The sequence below is a fragment of the Carcharodon carcharias genome, chromosome 2 (assembly GCF_017639515.1).
Source record: "Carcharodon carcharias isolate sCarCar2 chromosome 2, sCarCar2.pri, whole genome shotgun sequence".
In the NCBI taxonomy this organism is placed as follows: domain Eukaryota; kingdom Metazoa; phylum Chordata; class Chondrichthyes; order Lamniformes; family Lamnidae; genus Carcharodon; species Carcharodon carcharias.
In genome coordinates this window covers 75814033-75831836 of record NC_054468.1, presented here as the reverse complement: position 1 = coordinate 75831836, position 17804 = coordinate 75814033, and the positions used below count along the sequence as shown (strand labels likewise).

The 17804-nt window shown below is 42.5% G+C and overlaps 1 protein-coding gene across 6 annotated transcripts in view; it reads right to left on the bottom strand.

Annotated features, from left to right (window-relative positions):
• Positions 1-7939: 7939 nt before the first annotated feature.
• The window catches only part of LOC121273032, a 29610-nt gene continuing 19745 nt past the window's right edge, over positions 7940-17804 (bottom strand). For 5 of the 6 annotated variants that reach the window (XM_041179993.1, XM_041179983.1, XM_041179997.1 and 2 more), the window contains 2 exons: positions 15725-15768; positions 7940-8162 (listed from right to left, as the gene is read on the bottom strand). In XM_041179993.1, the coding sequence (XP_041035927.1) occupies positions 8039-8162; positions 15725-15768 (168 nt within the window). In that variant the 3' untranslated portion in view covers positions 7940-8038. Of the gene's footprint in view, positions 8163-12432; positions 13463-15724; positions 15769-17804 lie in introns of those variants that run through there. The other variant, XM_041180017.1, reaches the window with a different exon arrangement.

The window sequence follows — 17804 nt, the reverse complement described above, 5'->3', positions numbered from 1 at the left end:
CTATGGATTTGATGTGACGGTTTCTATCCTTGATCAGAAATATTTTGTTTGTATAAGCTTTCATGATTCAATAACTTTAGCTTTACTGAACAGTCTGACAACTGACTTTATTTTCAGAACATGTTTAAGCAATTTCTCCCGCACCATGACCTTGCTGATCTCCTCTACTGCTCAACGTCAGAGAAGGCCAGAACTTTTAAATCCATGAACCAAACTTCATTTGTTTATTATGTGCAATTTACGTTCTTCCATTTTCCTTTGCTTCAATTGACGTTTGTTCTCCAGCCAAGGAGAGCTGCTATCTTTTAATCTTTTCCAATACTAGACAGGAAAATATTGTGACTACATCAGCTTGCACACCATAAATAGCCTACTTGTCTCTGTGGAAAATTAAACTTAAATTGATCAATTAAAAAGATTTACCCAAAATGTGACATACTACTTCAGAGACAGATGTCTGGCCATACTAGCTTGTATCAGTGCAGAGCTACAACTGGTTACTATCCAAACTAAAAGTGCTTAAAGTACCTGACCCTCCAATTTAGCCAAACTTTACGCAACTTCTCCTTATAGTGGCATGATTGAGATGAAAAACTCACTGCAAAGCCTGTGGTCAACATCTCCACATGACGGTGCATGTACTACTGCATAATGGATACAAATGCACGTTCTGCATTACAGTGACAATACTGGAATAAGTTCCATCAAGTCTTTGACTCAATGTGCTACTACCACAGATCCCTCTATTAGTCAATTCTGTCAGTGCTAATGCAGCCTTGTAGTTTTGTGTCTGCACTCATAGCCTTTGTTTGGAATGAGCTGCCTTGCTGAACTTTAAAGTCAATTCTTCTGGCAATAGATTTATTGTGGTCATGTAGTTTGCACTCTCTGAACATTGCTTTTGTGCCCTTGCTGCATCAATTGTTCAGTTATCAAAGGTCTTTGCTCCACTTTTAGAAAATGTTCAAATCACTGTTGTTGACCACGGGCAGAATTTAGTGAAGAGCATTTATTAAGCATGACTTAGTAAACTATACAGTAATTAAGATAAAAGCAAAAAACTGTGGATGCTGGAAATCCAAAACAAAAACAATAATACCTGGAAAAACTCAGCAGGTCTGACAGCATCTGCGGAGAGGAACACAGTTAGCATTTCGAGTCCGTATGACTCTTCAAGAGAACTAAGGAAAAATAGAAAAGAGGTGAAATATAAACTGCTTTAAGGGGGGGGTGGTGTGTGGTGGTGGTGGGACAAGTAGAGCTGGATAGAGGGCCAGTGATAGTTGGAGATTGCCAAAAATAGGTGTTCACGGTGGTGATATTAGCTAAGAAATGTGCTAATGGTGACATTAAGGGCAGAAAGCAGAATGAGCAAGGTACGGATAGCCCTAGTGGGGGTGGGGTGGGGGGAAGGGATCAAAATAGGCTAAATGGTAGAGATAAAACAATGAATGGAAATACATTTTAAGAAAATGGAAATGGGTGGGAAAAGAAAAATGTATAAAATGTATATATATTATTGGAAAAAGGAGGATCAGAAAGGGGGGAGGGAATGGAGGAGAGAGTTCATGATCTAAAATTGTTGAACTCAATATTCAGTCCGGAAGGCTGTAAAGTGCCTAGTCGGAAGATGAGGTGCTGTTCCTCCAGTTTGCGTTGAGCTTTACTGGAACATTGCAGCAGGCCAAGGACGGACATGTGGGCATGAGAGCAGGGTGAAGTGTTGAAATGGCAAGCTACAGGGAGGTCTGGTTCATGCTTGTGGACAGATTGAAGATGTTCCGCAAAGCGGTCACTCAGTCTGCGTTTGGACTCTCCAATGTAGAGGAAACCGCATTGGGAGTAGCGAATGCAGTAGACTAAATTGAGGGAAGTGCAAGTGAAATGCTGCTTCACTTGAAAGGAGTGTTTGGGCCTTGGATGATGAGGAGGGGGGAAGTAAAGGGGCAGGTGTAGAACCTTCTGCGGTTGCATGGGAAGGTGCTGTGGGAGGGGGTTGAGGTGTAGGGGGTGATGGAGGTGTGGACCAGGGCGTCCCAGAGGGCATGATCCCTGCGGAATGCCACCGGGGGGGGGGGTGAAGGGAAGATGTGTTTGGTGGTGGCATCATGCTAGAGTAGGCTGAAATGGCGGAGGATGATCCTTTGAATGCAGAGGCTGGTGGGGTGATAAGTGAGGACAAGGAAGACCCTGTTAAGGTTCTGGGAATGGAGAGGAAGGTGTGAGGGCGGATGCGCGGGAGATGGGCTGGACATGGTTGAGGGCCCTGTCAACCATCGTGGGTGGGAAACCTCGGTTAAGGAAGAAGGAAGACATGTCAGAGGAACTGTTTTTGTAAGTGGCATCATCAGAACAGATGCGACAGAAGCGAAGGAACTGAGAGAATGGGGTGGAGTCCTTACAGAAAGCGGAGTATGAGGAGCTGTAGTCAAGGTAACTGTGGGAGTTGGTCGGCTTGTAATGAATATTGGTGGACAGTCTATCACCAGAAATTGAGACTGAGAGGTCAAGGAAGGGAAGTGTCAGAGATGGACACTGTGAAAATGATGGAGGGGTGGAAATTGGAAGCAAAATTAATAAATCTTTAGAGGTCCAGGCGAGAGCATGAAGCAGCACCGAAGCAGTCATTGATGTACCAGAAAAAGAGTTGTGGGAGGGGTCCGGAGTAGGACTGGAACAAGGAATGTTCCACATACCCCATAAAGAGACAGGCATAACTGGGGCCCATGCCACACCTCACTTGCACTTCCCTCAATTTAATCTACTTCATTCGCTGCTCCCAATGCGGTTTCCTCTACATTGGAGAGACCAAACACAGACTGGATGACCGCTTTGCGGAACACCTTCGGTCTGTCTGCAAGCATTACCCAGACCTCCCTGTAGCTTGCCATTTCAACATTCCACCCTGCTCTCATGCCCACGTGTCCATCCTTGGCCTGCTGTAATGTTCCAGTAAAGCTCAACACAAACTGGAGGAACAGCACCCCTTTCTGATGTCCCTTTTTCCAATAATTTTTATATAATTTTCTTTTCCCACATATTTCCACTTTTTAGAAATGTATTTCCATCCATTGTTTTATCTCTACCTTTTAGCCTATTTCGATCCCTTCCCCCCACTCCACCCCCACTAGGGCTATCTGTACCCTGCTTGTTCTGCTTTCTGCCCATAATGTCACCGTTAGCACATTTCTTAGCTAATATCACCACCGTCAACACCTCTTTGCCAAAAGATGTCATAGACAAAAGGACAATCTCCACCTATCACTGGCCCTCTATCCAGTTCTACTTGTCCCACCTCCCCCCTTAAACCAGCTTATATTTCACCTCTTTTCTATTTTTCCTTAGTTCTCTTGAAGAGTCATATGGACTCAAAACGTTAACTGTATTCCTCTCCGCAGATGCTGTCAGGCCTGCTGAGTTTTTCCAGGTATTTTTGTTTTTGTTTTGTGTTTAATCCGGAGTGTGCAGACGAGAACAGGTAAGAGGAGGTCTGAACTTGCTGGATTCTTGTGGATAGCCAGGGTACCATTTCGGAGAGGTAAGGTACTGCTTTGGGTAGGGACCCGTGATACCTTTGGGAGAGGTAAGGCACCCTTTGGGATTGTTAAGTCAGTATGACTTCTTACACACACATTCATTGGATCTGTCAAAGAGCTGCCCAATTATCAAGGCACTGTAAAAGAGCTGACCATATGCCAAGGAATTGTCAAGAAATTGTTCAGTTGTCAAAGCTATCCAGGAAGTGTCAGAGCTGTTGAGCTAATGTCTAAGGATACTCGGCGAGTTGGCATGGAGGGAGTAAGGACAAATGGTAGTCAGTGGGGGGAGGCGGGGGGGGTGGGGGGGAGAGGCATGTGTTGCCATGAGTTGGCACTAAGTTGGCATGGGGCCAGTTGCGGTCATGGGTTGGTATAGGTTGACATGGGCTGGGCATAGGTAGTGTGTGTGAGGGGGTGAGTGCTGTAAGGGTGTGTTTTGTTCTATTATTTTATTTACTTAAACACAGGGACAGGGCACAGAGGCAGGCCTTATGCCCAAGTCTACCTCTGCACGTGGCAGCCTCCGCATTTGTTCCGGGGTCGCCCGCCTTAACTTCTGTTTCAGTTTCCCACACCCCAACCGAAAATCCAGTCGGTGGGTGAACATTTTAAAGGTCAGGTTCACCGAGTCGCGAAACCTCTGAACTGGGCAAACCTGGCTGGAGGGTGAAAATATGGGCCCATATCTATGTAATTTCATGATTACACAGGGGAGGCACAAATGGACCATTTTCTGTTTTTTTAAAAGTCATTTACAGGAAGTGGGCATCGCTGGCTGGGTCAGCATTTATTGTCTATCCCTAATTTCCCCTGTGAAGGTGGTGGTGAGCTGCCTTCTTGAACCACTGCAATCCCTGAATTATTGAATTATTGGTTTTGCTTTAATTGGAGTTTGACTATCTGCACACATTGTCTCTTGAAAGGACAATGCTTCCTTTGTAGTGTCTTTTGTTATCTGAATTTGCCCATTTGGCCATAGCTTTTGCTCAGCTTAGCACAAAATATCTGATTTGACACTCTTCCAAAGCAGAATCTTGCAGCAACAATTTAGCATAGAAACTTTTTTGATTCCGGTCTTAACATAACTACTTGATTAATTACTATTTCTTCAATTACAGCATAATTGAGGTACACTATTTGATCAATCATCTGTTACTGGCTGGGTCCTTAATTAATACATGAGTGGTTATAAAAGTACAGAACACATATGTTAATAATACTAATGGAAAATAAGGAGATGGCAGATGAATTGACCCGGTATTTTGCATCTGCGTTCACTATAGACGATACAAGTAACATCTCAGAAATAGCTGTAATTAAGGAAATGGAAGGGAGGGAGGAACTCAAGAAAATTATAATCACCAGGAAAGTGGTAAATTGTTGGAGCTGCAGGATGACAGGTTCCTGGGTCCTTGCAGACTTTGTTCTAGGACCTTAAAAGAAGTGGCTAGTGAGATTGTTGATGCATTGGCTTTCATTTTCCAAAATTCCCTAGATTTGGAGAAGGTTCCATTAGATTGGAAAAGAGTGAATGTAACTCCTTTATTCAAAAAATGAGGGAGACAGAAAACAGGAAACTACAGGCCAGATAGCCTAACATCTGTCATAGGAATAATGTTAGAAGCTATTGTTAAAGATTTTATAGCAAGGCACTTAGAAAAATTCATGTAATCGGGCAGCGTCAACATGGTTTTGTGCAAGGGAAATCATGTTTAACCAATTTATTGGAGTTATTTGAAGAAGTAACATGTTCTGCAGATAAAGGGGAATCAGTTGATGGACTGTATTTAGATTTCCAGAAGGTATCTGATAAGGTGCCACATCAAAGGTTATTGTGAAAAATCAAATCTCATGGTGTAGGGAATAACATATTGGCATGGATGGAAGATTGGCTTGCTAACAGGAAAAAGAGGGGAGGCACAAATGGACCATTTTCTGTTTTATTAAAAGTCATTTACAGGAAGTGGGCATCGCTGGCTGGGTCAGCATTCATTGTCTATCCCTAATTTCCCCTGTGAAGGTGGTGGTGAGCTGCCTTCTTGAACCACTGCAATCCCTGTGGTGTCAGTACTCCCACAGTGCTGTTAGGGAGAGAGTTGCAGGATTTTGATCCGGTGACAGTGAAGGAATGGCTATATATTTCCAAGTCAGGATGGTGAGTAGCTTGGAGGGGAACTTCCAGGTGTTCCCAAGTGTCTGCTGCCCTTGTCCTTCTAAATGGTAGCGGTCGTGGTTTTGGAAGGTGCCGCCTAAGGAGCTTTGGTGAATTCCTGCAGTGCATCTTGTAGATTGTACATGCTGCTGCCACTGTCTGTCGGTGGTGGACGGAGTGAATGTTTGTGGATGGGGTGCCAAACAAGTGGGCTGCTTTGTCCTGGATGGTGTCAGGCCTCTTGAGTGTTCTTGGAGCTGCACTCATCCAGGTAAGTCGAGAGTATTCCATCGCACTCCTGACTTGTGCCTTCTAGATGGTGGACAGGCTTTGGGGAGTCAGGAGGTGAGTTACTTGCTGCAGGATTCCTAGCCTCTTACCTGCTCTTCTGGCCACAGTATTTACATGGCTAATCCAGTTCAAGTTCTGGTCAATGGTAACCCCCAGGATGTTGATAGTGAGGGATTCAGTGATGGTAATTCCATTGAATGTCAAGGGGCAATGGTTAGATTCTCTCCTGTTGGCAATGGCCATTGCCTGGCACTTACCTAGCCCAAGCCTAGATATTGTCCAAGTCTTGCTGCATTTGGACATGGCTTGCTTCAGTATCTGATGAGTCACAAATGGTGCATGACCATTGGGCTTACCACCACCTTCCCAATGGCAGTTAGGGATAGGCAATAAATGCTGGCCTAGCCACTGACTCCCGCATCCCATGAAAAAATAAAAAAGTCAATGTGGTGTAGGTACATGTATGATGCTGTTTATTGGGGAGGAGTTCCATGATTTTTGACTCAGTGACCATGAAGGAACGGGGATACAAATTAGAATGGTATGTGACTTGGAGAGAAACCTGCATGTGATGGTGGCTCCAATTTGGGAGGAATTCCCATCCTCTGACCTGATTGTGTAGCCACAGTATTTCTGAGGCTGGGCCAGTTAAGTTTCTCGTTAATGGTAAACCCAGGGATGGTGATGGTGGGGGTTTCACCAATGGTAATGTTGTTGAATGCCAAGGCAGGATGGTTAGGTAACTCTTGTTGAAGAGGTTATGACCTGACACGTGTATTTGCCATTTACCAGCCCGAGCCTGAATGTTGCCTAGGTCTTGCTGCATGTGGAAACAGATTGCTTCATTATCTGAGGATTTACAAATGGAGGTGAACATTGTGCAAACGTTGGCAAGCATCCCCACTTCTGACCTTACGATGGAAAGGAGGTCATTTTTGCAGCAGCTGAAGATGGTTGGGCCGAGGATACTGCCTGGGTAATTCCTGTAACTTTAAAAAAAAAATATTCATTCAAGGGGTATGGGCTTCGCTGGCTAGGCCAGCATTTATTGCCCATCCCTAATTATCCTTGAGGTGGTGATGGTGAGCTGCCTTCTTGAACCGCTGCAACCCACGTGGTGTAGATACATCCACAGTGCTGTTTGGGATGGAGCTGAGATGATTGGCCTCCGACAACCGCAACCATCTTCTGTTATGCCAGATATGACTCCAACCATCATGAGTTTTCCTTGATTCCCCTTGACTTCAATTTTGCAAGGGCTCTTTGTTGCCATACTTAGTTGAACGCTGCCTTGATGCCAAGGGCAGTCACTATCACCTCATCTTATGACCATGTTTGGACAAAAGTGTTAAGGGTCTGGAGCTGAGTGGTCCTGGACCTGGCAGAACCCAAAATGGGCAAGATATCATTAAGTGCTGATTGAAAGCACTGTTGGCGACACCTCGTTGCTGATGAGTGAGAGTAGACTGCACTAATTGGCTGGATTGGATTTGTCCTGCTTTTTGTGGACACCCTGGGTATACCTGGGCAATTTTTCACATTGCCTGGTAAATGCTTTTTATTTGGTTCAAGAGAGACATCCAAATGGAAAATACAAGTTACTTTGAGACATCCTAGCTATGTAAAAGAAACACACTGAGCATTTTTCCATCATAGAATGTCTATGTTATGTACTGATGGTGCCCTATGGACATGAGGAATGAAGGACTGAAAATAGATTTTTGCTGTGGTAGGTTTTAATATTGAGGACATTTGCTGTAAGCAGTTCTGGCCTTATTCTACGCAGACATTTTCAGCATTGTTCTCTAACTTATGTAGGAGGCATTCAGTCAACATCTGAGACTAGGGACACTAAGGGATCTGAAGAATCTTATCTTATGGCCAGAATCGGTCATTCAGGATGGAAATGAAATAAGATTCTTGATGTAGATTGATTATGAAAACAAGTCGACTGAATTTAAAATTTTAAACACATCTATCGTATGTAGGAGGGAGATTCAACTCATGAGATTGATTGGCATTGCATTCATAATTATGTTGTGTTCTCAGAATGTCTTCAAGTGGCACTATTTGGATAGTGTCTGGAAGTGGCACAATACAGGTCTAGGTGTGGATTTGTGCAGGGGCAGCAGTCTGCTGTCCAGTTAACAATTACTTTAGCAATGTTTCTCGCAATATTTCTGCCAATATAAAATAGATAGGTTTGTGAGCAGATTCAGCATTTTTATCTCCAGCCTTTTCTGAGAGTCAAGTGGAGCAGACACAGACATCACTTCAGCAGTGGAGTAGGATATATGCAATAATGTACAAAACTGTATAAAAATTGGAAATCCACAAGCCCCACCACTGACCCCATCCCTCCCACTAATACAGATAAAAGTCCATTTGTGATTAAATAGGTAGAATTTATATTCCCCATATCGCTGAGTATCTTACCCCATCCAGGTCACTCTGGAGAAATGCTATTGTCTCAAATGCTGTTGTCTCCCCACTGAATGATGGGAGGGCAAAGTAACCCTTGCACATTTCCTCAAGGGTTAAAAGCATAGCCAACTAAACCTAGGGGGATACCACTTGCTGCTGTTGCTCTGTGGCAACCTGTTTGCTTTGACCACAAGTTATCACTAAGTGACTTTGCATATTTGGGTGGTTAACAGGATTTTAAACTAGAAAGTGGGGGGGGGGGGTAAAACTCCAAGAAGTATGACTAATGGGAAACAAAGCAGCAGGTTAGCATGTGTGTGGGGGGAGGGGGGGAGGTGGTGTGGATTCAACTTCATGGAAAATTATGAAAAAACTGAAAAGAAAGGCGAGCCCAGGAGAGGCTATTAAAGTCTTCAGAACACATAATAGGACAGAGTGTTTGGAAAGTGCTAGGAATCTAATTTCAAGCACATCAGACAAAGGGATGACAATGAGAAAGGGGACGGGAAATACAGGACTGAAGGTGTTGTATCTGAATGCACGCAGTATACGAAATAAGGTAAATGAGCTTGTGGCGCAGGTTGAAAGTGGCAGGTATGATGTGGTGGGCATTACGGAGACATAACTGCAAGGGGATCTGGACTGGGAGCTAAATATCCAAGGATATACATCCTATCGAAAAGATAGGCAGGTTGGCAGAGGGGGTGGGGTTGCTTTGTTAGTAAGAAATGAAATTAAATCGACGTAGGGTCAGATGATGTAGAATCCGTGTGGGTAGAGTTGAGGAACTGCAAAGGTAAAAAAAACATAACAGGAGTTATGTACAGGCCTCTGAACAGTAGTCAGGGATGTGGGGCACAAGATACACCAGGAGATAGAAAAGATATGTAAGAAAGGCAAGGTTACAGTGATCATGGGGGATTTCAATATGCAGGTAGACTGGGAAAATCAGGTTGGTAGTGGATCCCAAGAAAAGGAATTAGTGGAACGTCTACGAGATGGCTTTTTGGAGCAGCTTGTGGTGGAGCCCACTAGGGAACAGGCAATTCTAGATTTAGTGATGTATAATGAGGCAGATTTGATAAGGGAGCTTAAGGTGAAGGAACCCTTAGGAGGAAGTGATGATAATATGATAGAATTTACCCTGCAATTTGAGAGGAAAAAGCTGGAATCAGATGTAACGGTATTACAGTTGAATAAAGGCAACTACAGAGGCATGAGGGAGGAGCTGGCCAGAATTGATTGGGAGATGGTCCTAGCAGGAAAGACAGTGGAACAGCAATGGCAGGAGTTTCTGGGAGTAATTTGGGAGACACAGCAAAAATTCATCCCTAGGAAGAAGAAGCATACTAAAGGGAGGATGAGGCAACCATGGCTGACAAGGGAAGTCAGGGACAGCATAAAAGCTAAAGAGAAAGCATACAATGCGGCGAAGAGCAGTGGGAAACCAGGGGATTGGGAAGCCTACAAAGACCAACAGAGGACAACTAAAAAAGAAATAAGGAGGGAGAAGATTAAATATGAGGGTAAACTAGCCAGTAATATAAAAGAAGATTGCAAAAGTTTTTTAGATATATAAAGGGTAAGAGAGAGGCAAAAGTAGACATTGGGCCGCTGGAGAAGTATTAGTGGGGAACAAAGAAATGGCAGAGGAACTGAATAGGTACTTTGCGTCAGTCTTCACAGTGGAAGACATGAGTGACATCCCCAAAGTTCAAGAAAGTCGGGGGTCAGAGGTGAGTATGGTGGCCATTACCAAGGAGAAGGTGCTAGGAAAACTGAAAGGTCTGAAGGTGGATAAATCACCTGGACCAGATGGATTACACCCCAGAGTTCTGAAGGAGATAGCTGAAAGATAGTGGAGGCGTTATTGGTGATCTTTCAGGAATCACTGGAGTCAGGGAGGGTCCCAGAGGACTGGAAAATCGCTAATGTAACCCCCCTGTTTAAGAAGGGAGTGAGGCAAAGAAAGGGAAATTACTGTCCGATTAGCCTGACCTCGGTCGTTGGTAAGATTTGAAAGTCCATTATTAAGGATGAGATTTCAGAATACTTGGAAGTGCATGGTAAAATCGGGCAAAGTCAGCATGGTTTCATCAAGGGGAGGTCATGCCTGACAAATCTGTTAGAATTCTTTGAGGAGGTAACGAGTAGGTTAGACAAAGGAGAACCAATGGATGTTATCTACTTGGACTTCCAGAAGGCCTTTGACAAGGTGCCACACAGGAGGCTGCTTAGTAAGATAAGAGCCCATGGTGTTACAGGCAAGGTACTAGCATGGATAGAAGATTGGCTGTCTGGCAGGAGGCAGAGAGTGGGGATAAGGGGGTCCTTCTTAGGGTGGTGGCTGGTGACTAGTGGAGTTCCGCAGGGGCTGGTGTTGGGACCACAAGTTTTCACTTTATACATTAATGATCTAGATGAAGGAACTGAGGGCATCCTGGCTAAGTTTGCAGATGATACAAAGATAGGTGGAGGGACAGGTAGTATTGAGGAGGCTGCAGAAGGATTTGGACAGGTTAGGAGAATGGTCAAAGAAGTGGCAGATGGAATACAACGTGGGGAAGTGTGAGGTGATGCACTTTGGTAGGAAGAATAGAGGCATAGACTATTTTCTAAATGGGGAGAGAATTCAGAAATCTGGAGTGCAAAGGGACTTGGGAGGCCTGGTCCAGGATTCTCTTAAGGTTAACTTGCAGGTTGACGCGGTAGTTAGGAATGCAAGTGCAATGTTGGCATTTATTTTGAGAGGACTAGAATATAAAAGCAGGGATGTGCTGCTGAGGCTTTATAAGGCTCTGGTCAGATCACATTTAGTATATTGTGAGCAATTTTGGGCCCTGTATCTCAGGAAGGATGTGCTGGCCCTGGAGAGGGTCCAGAGGAGGTTCACGAGAATGATCCCAGGAATGAAAGGCTTAACATATGAGGAACATTTGAGGATTCTGGGTCTATACTCAGTTTAGAAGGATGAGGGGGGATCTGATTGAAACTCACAGAATACTGAAAGGCCTGGATAGAGTGGACGTGGGGAAGATGTTTCCATTAGTAGGAGAGACTAGGACCCGAGGGCACAGCCTCAGAGTAAAGGGAAGACCTTTTAGAACAGAGATGAGGAGAAACTTCTTTAGCTAGAGAGTGCTGAATCTATGGAATTCATTGCCACAGAAGGCTGTGGAGGCCAGGTCATTGAGTGTATTTAAGACCGAGATAGATTAGGTTCTCGATTGGTAAGGGGATCAAAGGTTACGGGGAGAAGGCGGGAGAATGGGGTTGAGAAACTTATCAGCCATGATTGAATGGCGGGGCAGACTCGATGGGCCGAATGGCCTAATTTCTGCTCCTATGTCTTATGGTCTTTTATACCAGCATACACTTTCCCCAAAGTAGAAACAAAGGAAGAGCATTGTGCCCAAGTTGGGAAAACTTGGTTTATCTGTGAATTCAGCAAAACTGGTCCAACTGGTCACTTAGCAATAATTTAATTTATTTCTGGTTCTCCACTGTCTATATGGCAGCATCGGTGATCAAAAATATAAAACGTTTCCTCTGATTTAACAAGAATGACAATGCCATTTTCTTTTTGCAGTGAGTTATTCAGTACTTAATACGCTACAATTAAATACTAACCAGTGCTTGGTGTTGCAAGTTTTATAATTGAAATAGGAAGATTAAGTTAAAACTCACAACCCATTTCAATCTCTGAAGCCGGTACTCCCTCCAAACCAATAACTACCACATAGGCCAGTTGAAGAGGAGAAGTTACAATCCCCAATCACACAGTGACCACAGAGACTCAGGCTTCCTTTAACTATTCAAACTATTTAACTATTTAACTATTGGTTTTCTATTCAAACATATGCAGGGGAGTGGCAATCATTCCTAAGTATGATGACCCAGCTCCCAGATTGATTACATTTCATTACTTTTGTACTTTTTCTTATCATAGTACATTTGAATACATCGAATCGAGAACCGACACATCGGTACCATGCTAACTCTATCCTATTAAGTACATAAACATGTGATTTTGCTAACCAATTATTCTAAAGGCTGTATACATAATTATAATACATCCAATCAAAATTGAAACACGTACACAAAGACCTTGATTCTCACAGCTCAAGACTGTTTGTATTTCATCAAAGCCCCCTCTTTGTCCATTGTATGTCTTCCCATATCTAAGCTAAAACCATCTGCCCCTTCCCTAGGTGAGAGGGGAGTGCACTTAATCTATTTTATGTCCTGCTTGTGCTTTCAGCCTGACGGTCAAGGCTGTGCAATTTTCATCTGGTAATCGTCAACTCTTAATATGCTTAGCAGCCATGTCGGCCTGGAGATTTTAAGTATTCTTCAGTAAATTCCTAGTGTTCTCTTTTAGCATTTTTAATTTTCCCCTAACAATCTCCAAGTGTAAACTTTATTTCAAAATCAAATCCAATAGTCACAGTATAAAAAGGAAAATAATGTATGTTTGTACAAACAGTCAATGAAAAAAAAATAGCCATTGTTTTGTTTACAAGCCTATAATTTAGTCAAAGACTGGCAATCAATATCTTATTCCATTTAAAATGGAAATAGATGTGTTATCAAATAATTAATCTTTAACATAAAAATAAACATCATTCATAAAAATAAACATCATTCATATGTATGAGTAAAATAAAAAATCTTGCACCCAACACACATCTTTCACACAATGTAGAAGGTATCAAAAGTTCTTTTTAAAAAATGGCAGTGATCTCATGCTGGTCTTGGACCTGAAAATTTTGAGCACCTGCTAATCTGCAAAATTCCTTATTCAATTCAGTGTTGGAAAAGGTCAGAAAAAACAGCTGCATCTTAGTATTGGGAGATGGTGACATAGTGGTGATGTCCCTGAACTAGTAATCCACAGGTTGAACCAAATACTCTGGGGACATGTGTTCAAATGATGATAAATCTTCTGGACCAGATGAGCTTCATCTCAGAGTGTTGAGGATGTGGCTGGAGGGACAGTGGATGTAATGATGGTTATTGTTCAAAATTCTATAGATTCTGAAAACGTTCCTGCAGACTGGAAAGTAGCAAATTTAAGACTATTTAAGAATGGAGGAAGAGAGAGAATGGAAAGCTACAAACCTGTTAGCTTTACGTCAGTAGTAGGGAAAATGTTAGAATCTCTGATAAAGGATGTGATAACTGAATATTTAGAAAAGAATGGTAAAATTGGGAAGAGTTAATATGAACTCTTTTTATTAGTTCATGGGATTATGGGTGTTGCTGGTTAGGCCAGCATTTATTGCCCATCGCTAATTGCCCTTGAGAAGGTGGTGGTGAGCTGCCTTCTTGAACGGCTGCAGTCCATGTGGTGTAGGTACACCCACAGTGCTGTTAGGGAGTGAGTTCCAGGATTTTGACCCAGCGACAGTGAAAGAATGGCAATATATTTCCAGGTCAGGATGGTGTGCGGCTTGGAGGGGAACTTCCTGGGAGGGAATTCCAAAAATGTTTATGGATGGGCTGCCAGTCAAGTGGGCTGCTTTGTCCTGAATAGTGTCAAGCTTCTTGTGTTGTTGGAGCTGTACTCATCCAGGCAAGTGGAGAGTATTTCATCACACTCCTGACTTGTGCCTTCTAGATGGTGGACATGCTTTGAGAAGTTACTCACTGCAGAATTCCTAACCTCTGGCCTGCTTTTGTAGCCACAGTATTTATATGGCTCGTACAGTTCAGTTTCTGCTCAATGGTAACCTCCAGGATGTTGATAGTGGGGGATTCAGTGATGGTAATACCATTGAATGTCAAGGGGTAATAGTTAGATTCTCTGCTGTTGGAGATGGTCATTGCCTGGCACCTGTGTGGCGTTAAGGTTATGAAAGGGAAATCATGTTTGACAAACTTGTTGGAGCTTTTTGAGGCAATTACTTGTAGCATTGACAAACTGGATGTGATGTATTTGTATTTTCAGATAAGGTCCCACACAGAGGGTTGGTAAATAAAATTAGAATGCAAGGGATTGGGGGAAATATACTAGAATGGATTGAGGATTGGTTAATGGACAAAAAGCAGAGAGTAGGAACAAATGGATCATTTTCAGGATGGTGAGCTGTGACTAGTGAGGTACTGCAAAGATCAGTGCTGGGTTCACAGCTGCTCACAATCTATATAAATTATTTGGATGTGGGGATCAATTATAATATTACCAAATTTGCTGATGACACCAAACTGGGTAGGAATGTAAGTTGTGAGGAGGATGCAAGGAGGCTTCAAGAGGACATGGGACAGATGAAGTGAATGGCCTATAACATGGCAGATGGAATATAATGTCTATAAGTGTGAAGCTATTCACTTTGATAGAAAAAAAACAGGCAGAATATTTCTTATTGCCCAGAGTTTCAAAGAATGAGGGGTAATCTCATTGAAAATTACAAATTTCTTACAGGATGTGACAGAATGGATGTGGATAAAATGTTTCCCCTGGCTGTTGAGTCTTAAACCAGAGGACATAATCTCAGGATAAGGGGTAGGCCATTGCAAACTGAGATGAGGAGGAATTTCTTTGGAATTCTCTACCCCAGAGGGCTGTGGAAGCTCAATCATTGAATATGTGTTCAAAATAGAAATCCATAGATTTCTGGAGACTAATGATATTAAGGGATATGGAGATAGTGTGGGAAAGTGGTGTTGAGATAGATGATCAGCCAATCATCTAATTGAATGGCAAAGCAGGCTTGACTGGCTGAATGGCCTACCCTGTTCCTTTGTTCCTAATCCCACCGTGGCAGTTGGCGTAATTTAAATTCAAGTAATAAAAATCTGGAGTTGAAAGCTAGTATCAGTAATGGTGACCTTGAAACCATCATAGTTTCTCATTAACCCATCTGGTTCATTAATGTCCTTTAGGGAATTAAATCTACCAATCCCTACTGGTCTGGCCTATATGTGACTTCAGACCCAAAGCAACGTGGTTGACTCTTAGAACAAGCTACTCAGTTCAGGGGCCTTGCTCACATCCCGTAAATGCATAAATAAAAAATTACAAAACAGTATCTTCAGCCTTGTCATGGAAAACTCCATACGGCCCCTTCAATGGTTGAAAAGTAACAAAACAAACTTATACAAAGTTAAAAAACAAAATACTGCGGATGCTGGAAATCTGAAGCAAAAACAAAAATAGCTGGAAAAACTCAGCAGGTTTGACAGCATCTGTGGAGAAGAATACAGTTAACATTTCAAGTTCTTATGACTCTTCATCAGAACAAAGTTATTCAAGGCCTATTTGATTGTTTAGCAAAAATAAATACATTTATGCAGCTTGTGTGGGACACACCATCACCTTTTATAATTTCCCATGGATATTTCCTCATTCAGATCTTGTTTCTGTAAAATGAAATTGAAAAGTATAAAAATCACTCGTGTTTTTATGTGACACTTTATCAACTGTCTTCTAGAAATCTTATAAACTACATCTATTTGCTCCCTTTCATCTACCCAATGTGCGTATTGGTAAAAGTTAGAAAACAGGAAGGAATTCATTAAAAAGGCGATGGCCCTGCACATTCATGAGTTAACAAATTGTGCCATAAGCATACCAATATTACTCCCTTTAAAAAATACATTGCTCTACTTGTAAAGAAATTCTTACATAACAGTTGTATCTTAATTACTTAAAATAATTTTTTCATAAAATCTAACTATTAAGAAATTTAAATTTTCCAACTTTTCATATTTTAAGTTTGGTAAAATCTTTCTCAGTCAATCCTTCTTTCCCATCCCTCAGGCAGTAATGAAGAAGCAGCGAGTTATCTCATTTCTGCCAGCCTAACTCTGCACAGGTTTAATATTGAATCTTGGACCACTTTGCTCTGATTTAGTCCCTATCCCAACCAAGCTAATAATTTTCCAACAGCTACCAGAAAATCCATTGTTTTTATTTTTAAAAAGTCTCCTCGTATGCACAACCTGACTTTTAAAGTCAGCCATTGGCTCCCTTTGTGGGAGGTTGGTCCAATATTCCCCATTGTTCCTTCCCTTCTTCATGGTCTAGAGCAAAGTGGACCTGACAGAATTGTGGCTCAGGCATAATGACACTGTAGATAGTAGCACCAGGCCTCGCCATCACCATTCACCTATCTTGAACATTAGCCTTGGTTTTTATTGCAAATTGTGAAATTTACGTTGGTGTATTTTTAATGTAAATACATTTCCTGTTCTGGAGATCAAGTCCGGTAGTGGGAGCAGAAGTTGGAGAGACTTCCACTGGAGATTGGGGTGACTGAACATGGGAGATCTTGTGCTGTCCAGCTTATTAATTATACATTCACGAGGAGCATGTTGAATCTTGTGGTGGGGTGGTCAGGAAGTGGCCTGCCCAGCCATTACCCATTAGGCTTCAATGTCCGAGTGCCACATTTGAACGGCGCACGAGTAGCCATTTAGTCTGCCACTGTGCTCCCTGACTCTCTTTTCACACCAGCCCCCAAGACTTGCCCCGAACTCACCCCTCCCCTATGCCAAGCCTTGGCGCAGTTTGTGCTACAGGCAGCTGATACCTCTCAGTGAAGTTATGAAAGGAAGGCAAAAGCAGCGTCCACTGAGGTTAAAGTCCAGGGAGATGTCTACCTCACAAGGTGCACACCACTTATGTACAGTCGTGAAAGTGAATGTTCTAAATTCCCACTGGTGGGGCACTTAATTTGGAGGGAGAACAAGATTCCTGCATGTTGGTCTTTTAATCAGCATTCATGAGATGCAAATGGGGTTCCCGACAGAGCTTCATGAGACACTCGACCTGTCTTTAAGCTGCCCTGAAAGTAGGGCGAACAAGATTCCAAACTAATTTCCCAGCATCCGGAAGCTGATTTTTGGTGTCCTGCCCAATCTTGCTCCCCTGCCCGCTACAATTCCCACTGCTGGCAGGAGCAGAAGATTCTGCCCAGAGCTCTGGTCAGTCAAAGAATAATTCGATTTAGGTTTTTAGCCTTTTGACTGTACTTCAAAGAAGCTCATGTTCCCACTGCTAAATTAATGTCATTATAGGTAACTCTCGTTGAAGGGAACAAATATTACTTAGTAATGTGAAATGTTGTAACATGTGACAATTGACCATTGTGTCTATATGGATTTGGATAGTGGATTGATGTCTGAAATAAATTTGCCTTTGTTGTTTTGTGTAAATAATAGTTATCTAATGTATGTGAAGGCAGTCAATATCCCAAATCAACATACAGCATCTGCCCACCCTCAATGTGAAGAGAGCTAAGTTTCCACACAATTTCTCATTTGCTTTCCATTGTCTTAACTGTGCTCTTGCATCTTTGATCATGAATAATTAATCCTGTATCATCATAGGATAAGATGTATAAGAGTATATCTTAAAGAGGATCTTTAAGCCTTCTGGAGTTATTCTTTGGTTT